At 45.5% G+C, this 17,776-nt stretch overlaps 2 protein-coding genes across 7 annotated transcripts in view; one reads left to right on the forward strand and one right to left on the reverse strand.

Moving 5' to 3' along the window:
• Positions 1–17,776, forward strand: part of LOC310760712 (uncharacterized protein) — a gene marked incomplete at its 3' end in the record, with an annotated part of 296,144 nt that overhangs the window by 100,377 nt on the left and 177,991 nt on the right. The window lies entirely within an intron of this gene.
• On the reverse strand, positions 1,943–16,171 carry LOC310761842 (zinc finger protein 213-like; the record flags this gene model as incomplete). Its single annotated transcript, XM_083612038.1, has 8 exons — positions 1,943–2,080; positions 8,258–8,434; positions 9,025–9,060; positions 9,616–9,773; positions 13,557–13,683; positions 15,139–15,221; positions 15,488–15,569; positions 15,770–16,171. 8 exons carry the CDS (start codon positions 16,169–16,171, stop codon positions 1,943–1,945), a joined length of 1,203 nt encoding a protein of 400 aa, XP_083468164.1.

Genomic DNA, 17,776 nt, shown 5'->3' on the forward strand with positions numbered 1-17,776 from the left:
GCTTAGGAAAAGGGTAAGGGTTTGGAAACTGTGTGGTGAAGTGCTGTGTGGATAGATGAGAGTGCATGAAGACCCACTGGAGCAGGGCTAGACTGATTGAGACCCCATAATCGCAGTTGCGGGCCACGCGAGTGCGTCCCGTTCGGTTATCTGGCGGAAGCGTGTGGGTTTTTTTGAGAATCTGTCTGGTCCAAAGCACTTCACAAGGGACATACCGATGGGGGGGGGGGGAATTGTTCAAAAGCCAGAAATCCAGGCACCCCTTTGGATTGCATGATAGCAAATTTCAAAAAAGCCTTCTCGGAGGACTATGGGGTCAGACTGACTCCCAAGACCCTGAGAATGCATTGCCAGTTAAACTGGCCTAGGCAGGTCCCCAAATGGCAGTTTTGATGTGGAATTATGCCGGCTAGTCTGGATTTCTGTAACGAAGGAGCCAGACACTCATACTGACCAATTCCCTTATATTGATGATTGGTACAACATTTGCATGAAAAGCTCTTCTTGGATTAAAAAATGCAAAGGAGACAGCTGCAGAATTTTGGCAGTGAGGCAGGAAGCCAGGAAAAATATAGGAGGACTTAAAACTCCAGCCCCTGCCAGGAAGATTTATGGAGAGCATCCTGAAGAGGAGAATTTAATTTTTCCACCTCCCTATGCTCCGTCAGCTAGAACTTTACCATCGCCCCCAGCCGTGCCCCCACCTCCAGCCCCGATACCTCCGGCAGGACAATCATTGCCAGCCGCACCCAGCCTACAATCATTGCCAGCTGCACCTAGCTTTCAGGATCTGCCTTCCCTTCCTGCCCAAGCTGTAGTACAAAATCAAACTATGCGAACGCCCCCCCCCCCCAGAAGAGAAGGTTCACACGGACATTTCAGCTTTAGAGACATTAGGAGCGGTGGGAGGGGGGGCAGAGCCTGAAGAAACATCCACAGCGTCAGCTTGGGGTGAATTTAGCAATTCAATGAGCACCTCAGCTATGCATGAAAAATCAAATTTATGGAGACTAATGGATGCAGTAACTGATTCTGGACAGAAATTAGTAATAAAAATGAGAGAAAGTGATGTGCCCAGCTCTTCACAATTGTGGCCAAGCCCTCCTCCTTTGCCACACCTAAATAAGGGGGGATATTATCTCCGAAATAAGAAAGGTGCCCCAGCTCCAATGTTTCCCTTGAGTGCAGTTTTGGGACCACAAGAGCCAAGACCCACCGATGCCCAGGGGCAACCTAGAGGGCCGTGGCCAGTGCATACACTAACCATGCAGTGTGTTCCATTCACAACCACAGATTTGCTAAACTGGAAAACCCACACCCTGCCCTTTTCTGAAAAACCACAGGCTATGCAGGATTTAATGGCCTCAATCATGGTAACCCATCTGCCCACATGGCAGGATTGCAGGCATCTTTTAATGACCCTTTTCACCACTGAGGAGAGGAGAAGAATAGATGCCACTGCAGAGAAAAATCTTAGAGCAGAGGTACCATCTACAAATCCAGACGCATGGGTTCGCACCCGATACCCCCTTTCAGATCCAGGATGGCATCCTGATAGAGACAAAGATGCTCTGAGCACTTACTGGCAGGAAGTCTTAAAAGCAATAAAAGGGGCAGCCAGAAGGTCTACCAATTATTCCAAGGTGGCAGAGGCGATTCAAAAACCTGATGAATTTCTCGAACGTTTAATGGAAGCATACAGGATTTATACCCCTTTTGACCCAGAAGCCCCAGCAAACAGGCAAATGGTCAATGCAGCCTTCGTGGCTCAAAGCGCCCAGGACATAAGAAAAAAATTGCAAAGGCAGGAGGGATTCAAAGGGTCAAATCTAGAACAGCTCTTAACCATTGCGCAGAAGGTGTTTGTGAACCGGGATGTAGAAATTAAAAAGGACCGAGTTCGGGAATTGAAGCAAAAAGCCGGGGGTTTTTGCTGCTGCTATCAGCCAAGGCTCAGCGTTTGATGCAGGTGCCCAGGGGAGAGGCTCTGGTCAGGGACGGGGAAGAGGAAGAGGACAGCCGCTAGGAAGGAATCAGTGTGCCATTTGCAGAAAGGAAGTTCATTGGAAGCAGGAATGCCCTGATACAGGGAGAACAGAGGGACAGCTGGATGGATTCAGGGAACAGAGAGGGAGAGGATGGGGATCGCGGCGTGGAAGGACACAAGGAGGAAGATGTGTAAGGAACAGAGGAAGTAGTCGAGATTTTGTTGGGTTGGCGCAGTTGGAAGAATATGAGAATGAAAATGCATAGGACAAACCAGGCTCAACCCTTTCCTTAGGCTCCCAAGAGCCCATGGTCTCACTTAAATTAGGCAGCCGTTTAATTACCGTATTTTTCGCTCTATAACACGCACCTGACCATAACACGCACATCGTTTTTAGAGGAGGAAAACAAGGGAAAAAACATTCTGAATGAAACAGTGGATGTATCATTTTTGTGCTTCATGCTGTGGCCACAGACATGTGATCTAATGGTGAATTTGGGGTGACCCAATGCAAAATTCCTGAGAATTCCTGTGGATCCATGCTTTGTAACCACGTTTTTGCACCATTGCAGCCCCAGGCAACAGTGGGTGCGTGATTTTTCTGGTGCAGGCTATAGCCATGGACATGCTATGTGATCTGATGGTGAATTTGGGGTGACCCAATGCAAAGATCCTGAGAATCCCTGTAGATCCATGCTTTGTAACCACGTTTTTGCACCATTGCAGCCCCAGGCAACAGTGGGTGCGTGATTTTGGGGGGGCAGGCTGTAGCCATGGACATGCTATGTGATCTGATGGTGAATTTGGGGTGCCCCAATGCAAAGATCCTGAGGATCCATGTGGATCTATGCTTTGTAACCACATTTTAAGTGGGGAGCGAAGGAAAAACAAAGAAGGGACATGAGAGGGGTGTGCAGAGAAGCAGCTGGCTAAGAATGCAGGAGAGGGATTTAACGGGAGGGAGGAAAGAAAGGCAAAAGTTTCCCCCCACCCAAGCCAGCCATCTCTCTCTCTCCCTCCCTCCCTCCCTCCCCCTCTCTCTCCCTCCCCCCCTCTCTCTCCCTCTCCCCCAGCAGCACCGGAGCACAGAGAGGAATTAGAAGGAACGACACTCTGCTTTCCCCTCTGCTTGCCTGGAGGGGAGGGGATTTCCCTGCTCTTTGTTCCGTTTCAGCAAACACAGCAACGAAACAGAGGAGGGTGGGCAGTAAGACCCTGAGGCAGAATGCAGGAAAGCAGCCGCTTCCTCTTTTCAGGTTTCCCTTCTCCGTGAAGCGCGATTTGATTTTTGCCTGATTTTCGGCTCCAGGGACCACACATTCGCTCAATAACACGCACAGACATTTCCCCTTCCTTTTTAGGAGAAAAAATCTGCGTGTTATAGAGGGAAAAATACGGTATTCTGTTAAGACTTTTTCAATTATTAGCCAGAATATTTGCGAATATTTTATAATCCACATTAAGTAATGAAATTGGTCTATAATTCTTTACATCTCATCTATCTTGTTCAGATTTTGGTATCAAGGTTATATATGTGTCTCTCCAGGTTTCAGGAGCCCTCTCCCCTCTCAGTATCTTATTACATACCTCTGCCAAAGGTTGAATTAACCAATCTTTAAAAGTTTTATAATATTTGGCAGATAATCCATCTGGTCCCGAGGCTTTGCCCAATGGCATCTGATTTATTGCTATCTCTACCTCCTGTCTTGTAATCGTGTCATTGAGTAGTTGCCAGGGAACTGCCATCAGTGCCGGAGGGAGAGAGCAAGCTCCGAGGGGATCCCAGAGAGCGTCCCGGGAGTGGGAGAGGCAGCCCATCTTCTGGGGAAGGGAATCAGCGTAGCTCCAGTGGAGAAGGGGGGCAGATGGGGGAATCGGTGAGGCGGTCCTGTGACTCCTTGCCGGGGACCAGCGGGGAGAGGAAGGGTCCTCCCCTGCCTACGCCCTCCTTGCGCAGAAGGCTTCTGCGCAGAGAGTGTTAGGATATTTCCGTTCCACCTTAAAAGGGAGCAGGATGTTTGTAGAACACCCTGCGTAAGTTCCTGTCTCACAGGATGTTTATGCTATATGTTCCTTTCGTTTTCTGCCTGTTTTGCCTGAGCAGTCGGAGGAGACGGTCATGATTTCTTTGTTCTGACCAACGCCTAATAAACTGTAAATATGCATGTTCTGCTCTCATGCTGTGCAACTTCTGTTGTGTGAATTCTGCTGATAGAGTGTGCACAAGCTCAAGAATGTGGCTATCTTTTCTTGAGGCTTCGTGTCGCTATAAATAGCTGATACTGCCTGACTACGGGAGGTCGATGGATCGTCCGGCACCGAGCTTGGCCTCAGATGGACCTTATCTCCCTGGCAGTATCCCAACAGAGAGAGTGGGAGGAGACTAGGCGTCAAAGAACTTCTTTGCTGGAAGAAGTTTAAGAAATGCCCACTGACGGATTCTGCCAGCGATTGAGACAGCCACGAGTGAGTGGCTGTCCGGGCAGGAAAGGTTCACTCAGGCAACCCAGCCAGGTGTTGGGACAGGCTTACGCACGAGCAACCCCTAGAACCATTACAGTAGTGATCTTTTATCTCCGGGAATTTTCTGCATTTCATTTGTTCTAAGAAATTGCTCAATTTTATCTTTATCCTCTTTACCTTTTTTATACAGTTGTTTAAAATATTTCTGAAAACATTTTCTAATATCCCCAGGGTTTTCCACAGATTTCCCCTCCATTACAATATTTGTGATCGTGTTTTGTTTCTGTCTCTTTTTTAATTGCCAAGCCAGCAATATTCCACATTTATTTGCAGATTCAAAATTTCTCTGTTTCATTAATTTTATTTTCCATTCTATTTCTTGATTTATAATTTGAGAAAATTGAGTCTGCAAAGCTTTAATGTCTTTTTGTATCTGTTGGCTTTTAGGCTTTGATCTTAAATTCTTTTCTTTCTCTTTTATTTGAGAAAGAATTTTTTCCTTTTTTCACTTTGTATCTTTTTCTTTATAGCATTTGGTTGTATGAGGAAACCTCCCATAACAGCTTTACTAGCATCCCAAATGACTCTTGCTTCTACCTCTGTATTTATATTTAATTCAAAGTAATCTTTTAATAATAATAATAATAATAATAATAATAAATTTTATTTATATCCCGCCCTCCCCAGCCGAAGCTGGGCTCAGGGCGGCTAACAACAATAAAACAATACAAAAGTACAACACAAACAACACTCTAAAATCATTCATTATAAAATTAATTAAATTCAAGCCACTGGCCACTATTGGGCCAGAGCTCCGCGAAGATTGCCAAGGGAGGGAGTCAGGCTGTGCCCTGGCCAAAGGCCTGGCGGAACAGCTCTGTCTTGCAGGCCCTGCGGAAAGATGTCAAGTCCTGCAGGGCCCTAGTCTCTTGTGACAGAGTGTTCCACCAGGTCGGAGCCACAGCCGAAAAAGCCCTGGCTCTAGTTGAGGCCAGCCTAACTTCTCTGTGGCCTGGGACCTTCAAGATATTTTTATTTGAAGACCGTAAGTTTCTCTGTGGGGCATACCAGGAGAGGCGGTCCCGTAGGTACGAGGGTCCAAGGCCGTATAGGGCTTTAAAGGTTAAAACCAGCACCTTAAACCTGATCCTGTACTCCACCGGGAGCCAGTGCAGTTGATATAGCACCGGATGAATGTGATCTCGCAGCGAAGACCCCGTAAGGAGTCTCGCTGCGGCATTCTGCACCCGCTGGAGTTTCTGGGTCAGTCTTAAGGGCAGCCCCACGTAGAGCGAGTTACAATAATCCAGTCTGGAGGTGACCGTCGCGTGGATCACAGTGGCTAGGTCAGGGCGAGAGAGGTAAGGAGCCAACTGCTTAGCTTGGCGGAGATGTAGTTTTAGAGTCTTTTGGGCCTTTCCCACCACCAAATCGTTCCTCAACAACCCATCATTCATCCTCCATCTGAAGGAACCCTGCAGATACAATTTCATTTCCAATAACACTACATTATGATCAGAGCATGTCCTAGGACATATTTGAATTTTTGATACCCTTGGAGTTAAATCTCTGGTAATCCATAAATAATAGGTTCTTGAAAATGTTTGGGAGGAATTTGAGAAAAATGTGTAATCTTTCTCAGTCGGATTTCGTAGTCTCCATATATCTGACAGGTCATATTTATCCACCATCTCAAAAAACAGTTTTGGAAGTCTGCCTGCATTTTGTACTTTTTGTTCTTGTGATTTGTCCATTAATGTGGAGACTACTCCATTCAAATCTCCCATCAATATTGTTTTGTAATCCAAATATTCATTGAGCTTCAAGTCCAAGTTCCTAAAAAAGTCCACTTTTCCATCATTTGGTGCATAAATTCCCAATAAAAGATATTTTTCGCCTTGTGCTGTAATTTCAACCACAATGTATCTCCCTTCCTCGTCCTTAAACAAAAGCTTGGGGTTCCATTTTTCTTTAATATAAAACACCACTCCTCTTTTTTTTACCTTGTCTGATGAAATAAAGTCCTGTCTGAGTTTTTTATTCTGTAAATTTTTTCTATGTAGTCTAGTAACATGGGTTTCTTGTAAACAAATTATATCCAGATTGTTTCTTGCCAAGGTATGGAAAACTCGGCCTCTTTTTTCCAGGGAATTTAAGCCATTAACATTCCAGGAGTAAATTCTTAAAGACATCTTAATTTTTTAGGGTCCTTCAGCCCCTACAGCCAGAGAAGGGGAACTTTCCAAACTGAGCTCTTTTGCGTTTTTCTAAAGAAATCTCTCCTTCTCTCCTACAGTTCTGATTCTCTGTTTCCTCCCTTGAAATTTGAAGGAAAGACCCTCTGGGAATTCTCACCTGAAGAAGATATTTTTCTTCCTTAGGGCAGTTGCCAGATCTGAATAATTACTTCTCAAAGATAAAAAATGTCGTGGGACCTCTTTGAACAAGATCACCGCTTTCCCATCTATCTTTAAACTTTTTTTATAGTGATGTCCCAATATCATGCCTCTTTGTTCCTTTGTTTTAAAAATCACCATACAGTCATGTGTGATTTTAGAATCCTTTTTAGGACCAAATCTATATGCTTTATCAATCCACAAATTCAATTCTTCTTTTGAGATCTCCCAGTAAGTTGAAAATTCCTCAATGAGCCAACCCTTCAAGTTATCCTGTTCCTTCTGGACCACTCCCCTCAGTCTCAGATGAGCCTCCTTCTTCTTTAATTCCAAAAACGCAATCAAATTTAACGCCTGCTGCTGGGCAGTCTCTAAATCCCGAATTTTTACCGTTTCCAGTTGTGTAATTCTTTCCTCATGTGGGGTAATGTTGGACCTCACTGTCTTCAAGTCTTCTTTCAGTTCAGAAAAGTCACTCCTCAAGTCTTGAATGGTTTTTTTATTCCCTCTTACTTCTGTTTTAATTTCCTGAAGAAGTTGCATTACTGGTTCTTCAAATGTTGGTGTTCTAGATTCTCTTCTTGGTTTAATTTTTGTTCTTTGCAGTCTCTCTGACTTTTCTGTCTTGTCTCCTTTGTCACCCCCATCCATAGTTTTATTCCCCCCCCCAAGGTCAGCTACAGTCAAAAGAGGGAGACAATAGGATAAGCAGACTGTTTCCCAGCTGCAAAAATCCCCACTCCAGAGTAAGAGTATTTCCTCACCACAGTCTTTCAATCTAGTAAATATAAGTACAAGTCTTTATTTTCTCCTTTAAACAAGTCCCCAAAAGTTTATTTCAAGTCTTTAACTTAGTTGCAGAGTTCCAGGTATTTGTTGAGCTCTGGCAGCTGTGGTTACTTTGTATTTTTCCAAAGTGGAAAACGAAAGTTGAAAGCTTCCTTTCCCTTTGTTGCGTCACAATGGAGTCTAGCCTCCCCTCACCCGGGAGGTCTGCTTCCACAAAGAAGATACAACAGTTCAGGAAAAATCCCTAATTCTTCTGCAGGGAAATTTATTTTTTGTCTCCCCTCCCCCTTGCTAGAAGGGGATATAGGAAAGACTTGAAAGTTTCTAAAAGATGAGACTAAAGTTGCGGCTTTTGGTAATGTTAGCTGCTTTCGTTTTTACTTCAGTGAAAGGGATTGACCTCTGTTTTTAAATCCCTTTCCTTCCCACTTCAAAGTTCCAAATGAAATCGTTTTACTCACGATTTCCAAGAGGGATAGTCCAAAATTTTTTTTTCCCTTGGAGGAATTGGCTGCTCACAATCACAGGATTCAGAGCTTCGCGCTTTGAAGGAAGCGAATTGTTTCAATAGTGCCAATGTCTCCAACCCCGCTCTCACTCAGCCCTCTTTTTTAGAGCTTACGGGGAGCAGGGGAGTCGTTCCCGGCACCTGCAGGAACTCCAGGTCCTCAGAACGCTCAATCTGAGGGTTTTTCGGGGCGCCGCTGCGCTCTAGCGACTCTCCCCTGTCTTCGAAGCGCCGGTGCCCTTTCCACGAAAGAACTCCTGTCCGCCATAATCGGGCGAGCCAACCGGAAGTCTATAATGAAGGGTTTTTCTGACCTTTGAATGAATTCTTTGATGGGAAGTGAGATTGGAGCTCTTACTGAAGCTCTTTCCACATTCCACGCACTGATAGGGTTTCTCCCCTGTATGAATTCTTTGATGGGAACTGAGACTGGAGCTCTTCCTGAAGCTCTTTCCACATTCCACACACTGATAGGGTTTCTCCCCTGTATGAATTTTGTGATGGGAAGTGAGAGAGGAGCTACATGTGAAGCTCTTTCCACATTCAACGCACTGATAGGATTTGTCCCCTGTATGAATTCTCTGATGGGAAGTGAGAGAGGAGCCAACAGTGAAGCTCTTTCCACATTCTACGCACTGATAGGGTTTCTCCCCTGTATGAATTCTCTGATGGGAAGTGAGAGAGGAGCCAGCAGTGAAGATCTTTCCACATTCCACACACTGATAGGGTTTGTCCCCTGTATGAATTCTCTGATGGGAAGTTAGAGAGGAGGTATGAGTGAAGCTCTTTCCACATACCACACAATGATAGGGTTTCTCCCCTGTATGAATTCTCTGATGGGAAGTAAGAGAGGAGCTATCAGTGAACCTCTTTTCACATACCACACACTGATAGGGTTTCTCCCCTGTATGAATTCTCTGGTGGGAATTTAGAGAGGAGCTATGAGTGAAGCTCTTTCCACATACCACACACTGATAGGGTTTCTCCCCTGTATGAATTCTGTGATGGGAAGTGAGAGAGGAGCTACATGTGAAGCTCTTTCCACATTCAACGCACTGATAGGGTTTGTCCCCTGTATGAATTCTCTGATGGGAAGTGAGAGAGGAGCTATAAGTGAAGCTCTTTCCACATTCCACACACTGATAGGGTTTCTCCCCTGTATGAATTCTTTGATGGGAAGTGAGTTTGGAGCTACATGTGAAGCTCTTTCCACATTCCACACAATGATAGGGTTTGTCCCCTGTATGAATTCTCTGATGGGAAGTGAGAGAGGAGCCATCAGTGAAGATCTTTCCACATACCACACACTGATAGGGTTTCTCCCCTGTATGAATTCTCTGATGGGAAGTTAGAGAGGAGCTATGAGTGAAGCTCTTTCCACATTCCACACAGTGAGAGGGTTTCTCCCCTGTATGAATTCTTTGATGGCAAGTGAGATCGGAGCTATTAGTGAAGCTCTTTCCACATTCAACACACTGACAGGGCTTCTTTCCAATGAGATTTCTTTGATGGGAAGTGGAATGGGAGCTCTGACTGCAGCTTTCTCCACACTCCAAATTTTTATGCGACTTCTCCTTTCTGGGGATTTTGTTGTGGTCACCTTTGTTCTCAATTTCCAATTCATCACAATCTGCAATGGAGACAAAAAGGGATTAGAGCCTCAGGAACGAATAAAGAAGAACTGAAAGGAGTTCAGTGTGTGTTTATTACGTTTGTTGTTTGTCATTAACCAACATATTTATTATTAGATTCTGATGAGTTGTTGAATGTTCCTTTGTTTGATATAGAGTAGTGGCCAAAATTGTGGAAGCCTTTTTGGAAATAGTGTATTCCAGAGCTTTAATGGCTTATAACACCACTTGTTTTGGAGTAATATCATAAAATCATATATCAGTGGAAAAATAATTTGAGCAAGAACATAATGCAACAAAGTTCAATTAGCTGTATTCTATCAAAAATTATAGCCAAATAACCAGAAATAGGAAGCAGAAGCACTACTTGCTTAGGTTGACTTTTGTTAGTGTCTTATGTGATTGCTATCAAGTTGGCTGGTTTTTTTTGTGTTCTTTCATTTAGTGAGTTTGCAGAACATAATAAAATTTTAAAAATGGCACAAAGAGTTGACTGGTTACCCAGAAAGAGATGTAAACTAATACTTTTAAGTGAACAAGGCTACAGTTATGAAGAAATTAGAAGAAAGATTGGGGAAAACTTAACCAAAGCTGGCCTTTCTATATTTTTGAAGAGGTATAAGAAACTCATTCACGGGGGGCCGCTAGGGGGCGCATCGGAGGATGGCCGACAATACCATCTCTCTGGCTCACACGAGGTAATTAAGAGGCTGTTATGGGAGTATGCAGCCTCCCTCGTTACCCCAAGGGAATGGGGAACGCTGCCTTGCCTGCTGTGCCCATAATTCACCCCCAGATTCGAAAGGGGGTGAGGGCACTAGGCACAAAAGCCCTCGTGTGGGTCAGCTCTCCTGGACGCTGTCTCTGATCTGCGCAGCTAGTTGCGGGAGCTCAAAATAAACAATCAGAACAGAAGCAAACGCACATACTTCAAGCGATGATCGGGAATAAGGACTGCTAACTAAAGGGATCTCTGGGAAGAGGAGCGACGGGCTGGATTTAATAATAAATAAAGAAGAGGAATAAATCAAGAAGAAGATTCATCAAAGGATCGGTATGTCAGAGCAAGACTGAAAAGGAGGGGGGAGAAAAACTTTTCTTTTTTTGTTTTATGTGAGTACCCAATAATTCCCCTCCCCCCAAAAAAGAATTGTTGCAATTACTGATCACAAGCAGCAGAAATAAGAACTGTGTGGAAATTAGTTACTATGCAAGAACGTGGCTTATGGGAGCATCGGGAAACGAAAGTAAGTCCTTTGTGACGCAGTTATAAAAAGAGATTTATCATGGCAGGCTCGCCCGCAGGAATCCAGGGGGAGGAGGACTATGGCTGTTACTATGTTGGAGTGTGGGTTCGGCCTAGCAGGGCCCCCTGAGAAAATTTATGAGCGGCAGGCCTGGGGAGATCAGGACAGACTGTCGGAATGTTTTGTACGGAGGTGTTGAAATGGCGCCTGTCTACTTTTATTGCTCTTGGATGAGTGTAAAATCCACACAGGAAATAACGTTGTTTGTCTTCAACCCGCTTGTGGAGATTATCAGAGATCACAAAGAAAGGAGATAACAACAAGAAGATGACGAAAACAACAAAGAGAAGATTGAACAGAACTGTGAATATTATTTTGACAGAACTGTGTAATTAAAGCAGCAGCAAGAGAGATGATCGGATCCCTTTCGGAGCTTGACGCATGGGTACCCCCAACAAAAAAAATTAAAAAATTTGGCTATGTAATTTGGAATTATTGTTATTTGGAATTAATGTGATGTGATTGGCCTGTTAATAAAATTTATTTTTAAAATAGAAGAAACTCATTCACTCCAAAATCAGACTGGTAAAGGCAGGAAAAGTTGCACAACAGCAAGTGATGATCGAAGAATGGAGAGACTGTGCCCACGTGACAGAAGAAAATCATCTGGCTGTATACAAGATGACATGGTGCAATGTAATGTGAAGTTGATTGCAAGGACTGGTCTAAATGCTAGAATTCTAAGGAAAAAGCCATTGTTCTCTCTCAAGCAAAGGTTGAAAAGATTAAACCCATGTTAACTGGAGAGCGGAACAATAGGATAGGGTTATTTGGAGCAATGAGACCCAAATCTCCTTGCTTGGTAGTGATGGCATGAAATACGGGAGTAGAAGAATCAAAGAAGATTTACATCCTACATGCATTACACTGACTGTGAAACACCCAGCTAGTGTTATGAATTTGTGTCATTAATGGGTGTCACGGCTAAAAATTGGCCACTGTTTCTTTAATGCTAAAAGAACCAAGTCAGCATGAGTCAGCGGCCTACAATGACTCATGCAACCTTTCTCCTAATTGTACCTGTATATATAGAGTGGTCAATGTTAGTGTTGGGTGTGCGTTGGTTGGTGAAATCTGGTAGTGTTGATGTGTGTACAGTGGGTCGGTTGTTTTGCAGATAAAGACTTTTAAGAATAAAAGCAGAAAATGCTCTGCAAGGGCACTCTTCTTGTGGACTCCTTTATGCCGACAAGGGTCTGAGGACCAGGCTGAGGAGACAAAGGAAGTCAGGTCCTTTGCATTTTCATACACTGACAATGGAAATGTAAACTTCCCAAAATACATAAATGAAATACTTGAGCCCAAACTGAAGCGTTCTGCATGTGATCTTTCCCCATATATTGAAGCATTTACATATGTTTGTATAAAAATTTGCTTATTTAATTATTTTATATTTCAACAGAATTCAGCTCCATGTCATGTTGCTGCTGTGTGCAAAAGGTTGTTTGAAGATAATAATATTCCACTGCTTGAATGGCCTGGGAATAGCCCAGACCTTAACCCAACTGAAAGTCTACGGAGCCGACTAAAGAAACTTCTTAGTCAGAAGCAACCCAGCAATAAAGCCTAATTAATAGAGGCAATAATTCAGTCTTGGTGTCACATTATTACAGCTGCAGAACTAAAAAACTTGGTTCACTCCATGCGAAGGCGTTGTAAGGCCGTTATTAAAGCTAAAGGTTACCAATGGTTTCACGTTTTTTCTTTATGACTGCTGTTCTAATAAATACTCCTTCATAAAATTTCTTGCATTAAATTCTTCATTAAATTATCTTTCCATTGCTATATAATTTTATGGTATTATTCCAAAAAAAGTGGTGTTATGAGCCATCAAACCTCAGAAATGCACTTTTCACAAAAGGTATCCACAATTTTGGCCGCTAGTGTAAGATCTTCATTTTAAAGTTGATGTACTTTTTATATGGGATCAGATTGTTATTATTTATGTTTCATGTTTATACATGTGTTGGAAGCAGTCCAGAGTGCCTGGGATAACCCAGCCAGATGGGCAGGGTGTAAATAAAAATACTATTATTATTATTATTATTACTATTATCATCATCACTGCTACTACTACCTGAGATTCAATAAGCCTGGCTCTTCTCTGGGACGGATTTTGTTTGGCCCAGTCATGGCATCCCCTCCATCTCCAATTCCAGTCATCTCTTTGGTCAACCCAAGACTGATAGCAACAAAAATAAAAACAGAAAACCTGATAGTAGCTGCTTATCTTTCCTAACAACTCTGAAGCTGACATTTGAGATGGCCTGGGCAGTTCAGACCAGCCGAATCGTGAAGAACTAGAGGGAAATGGTTTCACAGAAAAAACTGCAATTTGCTGTTTCTTGTGGGGGTGTTAGGTTCCCAGGTGTTGTAGGGGGCGCTGTTGAGCTCTGTGAAAATATATGAGGTTTGTCACATAGAGGTATTTTTTGAATTTCCAGTCAGATATGACAATCCCACAGGGAGCCTTACCAAGAGAGGCCACGATCCCACAATTCTCCTCCATGACGTCCTTATGCAGAGCTCTCTGGTCCGGATCCAGCAACGCCCACTCCTCGTCCGTGAAATGAACAGCGACATCTTCAAAGCACACTGGACCCTAAAAGAAAAAGGGAAATGTCCTCCTCTGAGACAGCAGATATATGATCTGCTACACAATGCTCTGTGGTTTCCTCCCTGTTAATTGCTGTGTTATTTCAATAGGATTGCTTTGCTGCACATGTTAATTATGGATGCTAATTTTAACACTTTAATTGAATTATTTTTTTTCTGCTTTTAATTACGGGTATTCGTCTTTGTGCAAATAGGTGGTACTCCAGCTTATGTTTTCCTTGTTATTCTGCCTACACAAGCATTCCAGTTTCCCAGATGGAAGGATCCACTTTCTCCTCTCCTCGTGAGCTGTTCTGGGAAGGTTCCCTCCCAATGCCCTACAGCCAAATTCAAGGGGTTCATGGGGGCATGGAGAGGGGGAGGAATGGGGGGCAGGCCCCATTTTGCAGAAGATGGGGCTGGTTAGGTGAATGCTGGTCACTATTTGTTCTCGTCTGTCCACTGCTTAGAAACCAATTTTAGCATTCAATGATCAATTTAGAAATAAAATAAGCCTAGTTTGGATGTCCATCTGTCTTGGATGATCTTTCAATGCAGGCGGTTGGACTTGATGACCCTTGGGGTCCCTTTCAACTCTAGGATTCCATGAAAACTGCAACTACAGATGAATCCTACTGGTGACATTCAGAAGGCTGGTGTCAGAGTTATATGGGTAGGAAATCCCACAGTACACAGCTCGAGTTCACACTTTCTTAGCAAGAACACAATATTCACAGACTTGGCTGAGTTTCGGGCCTCATGAGAACAGCAGCTCATTCCCTGAGGCTCTTCCTCCACAAAAGCAGTTGCAAAGAGTGAAGGCTCCCGGCTCCCCACAGCTTTCTAAGTCCCCTCCTCTCTCGAGCTTCTTGCAAGCAATTGAACAGTGCGCCAGTGTGCAGCCTGCCTTTGCTCCTCCATTGTCAGACGTCTCCTGGCTCTGAGAGACAAGCAGGGAGGGTGGCTTCTGGCAGAAGGAGAGGGAGCCCCGGTGGCTCCTCCTCCTCCTGACTCACCTCTGCCTCTCAACCTTCCTCTCCCACTCACTTCCTTCCTCTTCTGCCTCTGATTCTGCACTGCATTCTGCCACAGAGTCTCCCAGTTCACTAAGCCCTGTTACTTCTTCTGCTTCTGACACCTCCTCTTCCCAGGCTTCTCCCTCTTCTCCATCTGACCGCTCATCCTTCCTCCACCTCCACTCCTTCGGCTCTGAGCCGTCTTCCCTTCCTGGTTCCCTGACTGCTTCCTCCCACCACTCCTCTGTGCCCCACCAGTCCATGACATTGGGGGTCCCTTTCAACTCTAGGATTCCATGAAAACTGCAACTACAGATGAATCCTACTGGTGACATTCAGAAGGCTGGTGTCAGAGTTATATGGGTAGGAAATCCCACAGTACACAGCTGGAGTTCACACTTTCTCCGTCCCTCGGCCTCTGTCCCCACAAGGCAGCTTCCTCTGACCTGATCTGGTTCAACAGCCGCTGCTTCCCTTCTGCCCCCACAAAAAGGCGGATAAAGAGGTTTTGCCGGCATCATTCTGTCACCTGCAAGAGAAAAAGCGTAAGCAAGACGCCAGGAGTGCCTGCATCTCTCACAGGTGAAGCAGGACATCTCTAACTACAGATGGGCTTTGAGAAAGACTAACCTGCTGAGTGCATTTCGATGTTTGTGCCCATTTCATATGTTAGTTGTGCAGAAATTCATTTCCCCTCCTCTGGACCCTTGTTCCCAACTGTTTCCCCCCAAACCTAGATGAGTTGGAAAACCAACAGAATGAGACCAAATGGAGTAAAACCACCTTCCTCCTTACCCAGTGGCCTCTCTCTGGTGTCCAATGGAGGCCTCTCTGTCTCACAGGAATCCAGGTCCTTTTCTGCAAAATGATTGTTTTCCTGAAAGAGCAACAAGGATTCAAAACAGAGAGTGAATGGTGAGAAATATAAGAAAGAGAATGACAAAGACTTGAAGGGTGTGAGATCTCATTCCATGGATGCCTTCCCAGAAAAAGGATGGGCCATCAGCAGACCATTATGGGATGTTCTCTGTCCTGTTTGGAGCCCCTTGGGAGTATCCAGAGGAAAGTCTCTCTCACCTGCTTTCTCTCCTCTGCCTGACTCAGGAGGAAACCTTCGGCCAGGGCCACCGCCTGCGAACTGGTCTCCGCTCCACATTCCCTCACCCAGCTCTCTATCTCCCGGGGAAGGACAGCCAGGAACTGCTCCAAGATCACCAGGTCCAGCATCTCAGCTTTCGTGTGCCTTTCTGGCTTCAGCCACTGATGGTCAAGGTGGTAGAGTCGGCTGCAAACCTCTCGGGGTCCTTTGGCCTCCTGGAAGCAGAACTGCCTCACCTGCTGGCTCTGCACCACTGAGCAAAGGGTGTCCTCCTCACCCAGGATCTTCTGCACAGAGTTTTCCCAGAATCTCCCACTGCTCCCATTTTGGATGGCATGGTCCCTTCCTGCTCCAGGCCCAGCTGAGTCTTGCTCATCCATCTGTGCTGTCAGGAAGCCTCTGAGAGATCAGAATGAAGCCTTCGGTCTTCTGCCAAGTTCTGTCTGCCTTAATGAAAAGCTCTAGCAAATCCTACAAAGCAAATACATTGTTCTGTTACAAAAGTTGTCTCATATCAGGAGAAGAAATAGGTTCCCTGAGCAAGCATGGATGAGTCTTGCTGGGAACCAGGGCTGGACTGCACCACATCCCAGACCATGAGCTATCTTTTTTGGGGGAAAGAGGAGTAAGAAGAGAAGAAATATGTCTCTAGCCTTCTAGCAATGCAAAATGTGGAGGCAACGGAAGGGATTTCTGGGAGATGAATCAGCCTGGTTTCTCCTGTCTTCCAGTCAATGCATGAAGTCAGAACTGACTGACAAGGGAGTCATCTGTATCTTGTGAATAATGGATGTTTGGCTCTAGTGGGGGTCCTCACCTGGGGGTCCTCAGGAGTTGCTCCCCCCTCCCCCATTCCCCTGCTTCTGTCTCCTTTTATTGCACTTGGACTCTCTGCCGCTCTCAAGACAGAGTCCTGGGGTGGGGTCCCTTTTTCTTTGCTCTGAGGGCCAGGTATGTATCTGGCCAACCCCCTGAGGGCCAAGTGGGCGGGGCCAAAGAAATCTCTCTTGAAATATAGGCTGGCAATTTATTATGATTATTCTTTTAGATGGCTTAACACACACACAGCCATTGGTGCCAAGGTCCCTGGAGGCTCAGGGAGTAGCAGCGCCCATTTCCGGCTGAGAGGATGTGGTCCTGGGATGCCCTGCTCTGGGTGCGAGGGGATGGCTGCCGTGGCCTCCGTGGGGAGCTGCCCTGGGAGACACTGGGAAACTGGGATGCAATGCAGCAGCCAGACTATGGGCTGGGATCCCTCTCTTTATTCCTGGCCTTTCTCTCCCACCTTTCCTTCCTTCCTCCCCACGGTTTTTTTTTTTTGAGTGGGGGCTAGTCCACCTCCTCGTCCAGCTTTGGAAAACCATTTGCAGATGTTTCCTCTGTTGTGCAATGAGGCTGAGCGACGTCACACAGAGTTAAAGTCCCAGGGACTCCTTTGTTTAAAGAAGGGAGATTTTTTCTGAAGGGGGGGCGGAGGGTCAAATGAGTTTGGGATCCTCTGATCTGCAGGAAGGAGAGCGTGGCAGACCTGGCCCCTCCCTGATCAGGCCCCCCAGACCCCCTCCCCTGCTGCAGCCCTGGGACCCCCACCAGATCCCAGAGAGAGAGGAGACTCACCAGATCCCGGGAGGGGGCTGCGAGGCAGCCCTTGCAGGAGAGACACCGAAGCAGGAAAGGACTGGGGAGGGAGGGGGCTTGGCTCTGGAGGACCTCCCCCCCCCCCGTGCTTCCTGTCCTCTCTAGGAAGGCAGCTCAGTTCCCTTTAACCCTTGCAGTGCCGAGTCCCTCCGGCTCAGCCCTCTCTCGCTTGGCAGAACCTCAGTTTTTATTATTTTTAATGGATATGGGGGGGCAGCTGCCCCCCTGGCTACGCCACTGGCCAGATACCCTTTTGGGGTGAGGCTCTTGGCTGGACTCTGAGCATCTCCCTCCCTTCATCAAGAGATCTCAGAGACATTTAAAACATAGAACACATGCGACGCAGA

This window comes from Podarcis filfolensis (genome assembly GCF_964270895.1).
Source record: "Podarcis filfolensis genome assembly, chromosome: 4".
Classification (NCBI taxonomy): domain Eukaryota; kingdom Metazoa; phylum Chordata; class Lepidosauria; order Squamata; family Lacertidae; genus Podarcis; species Podarcis filfolensis.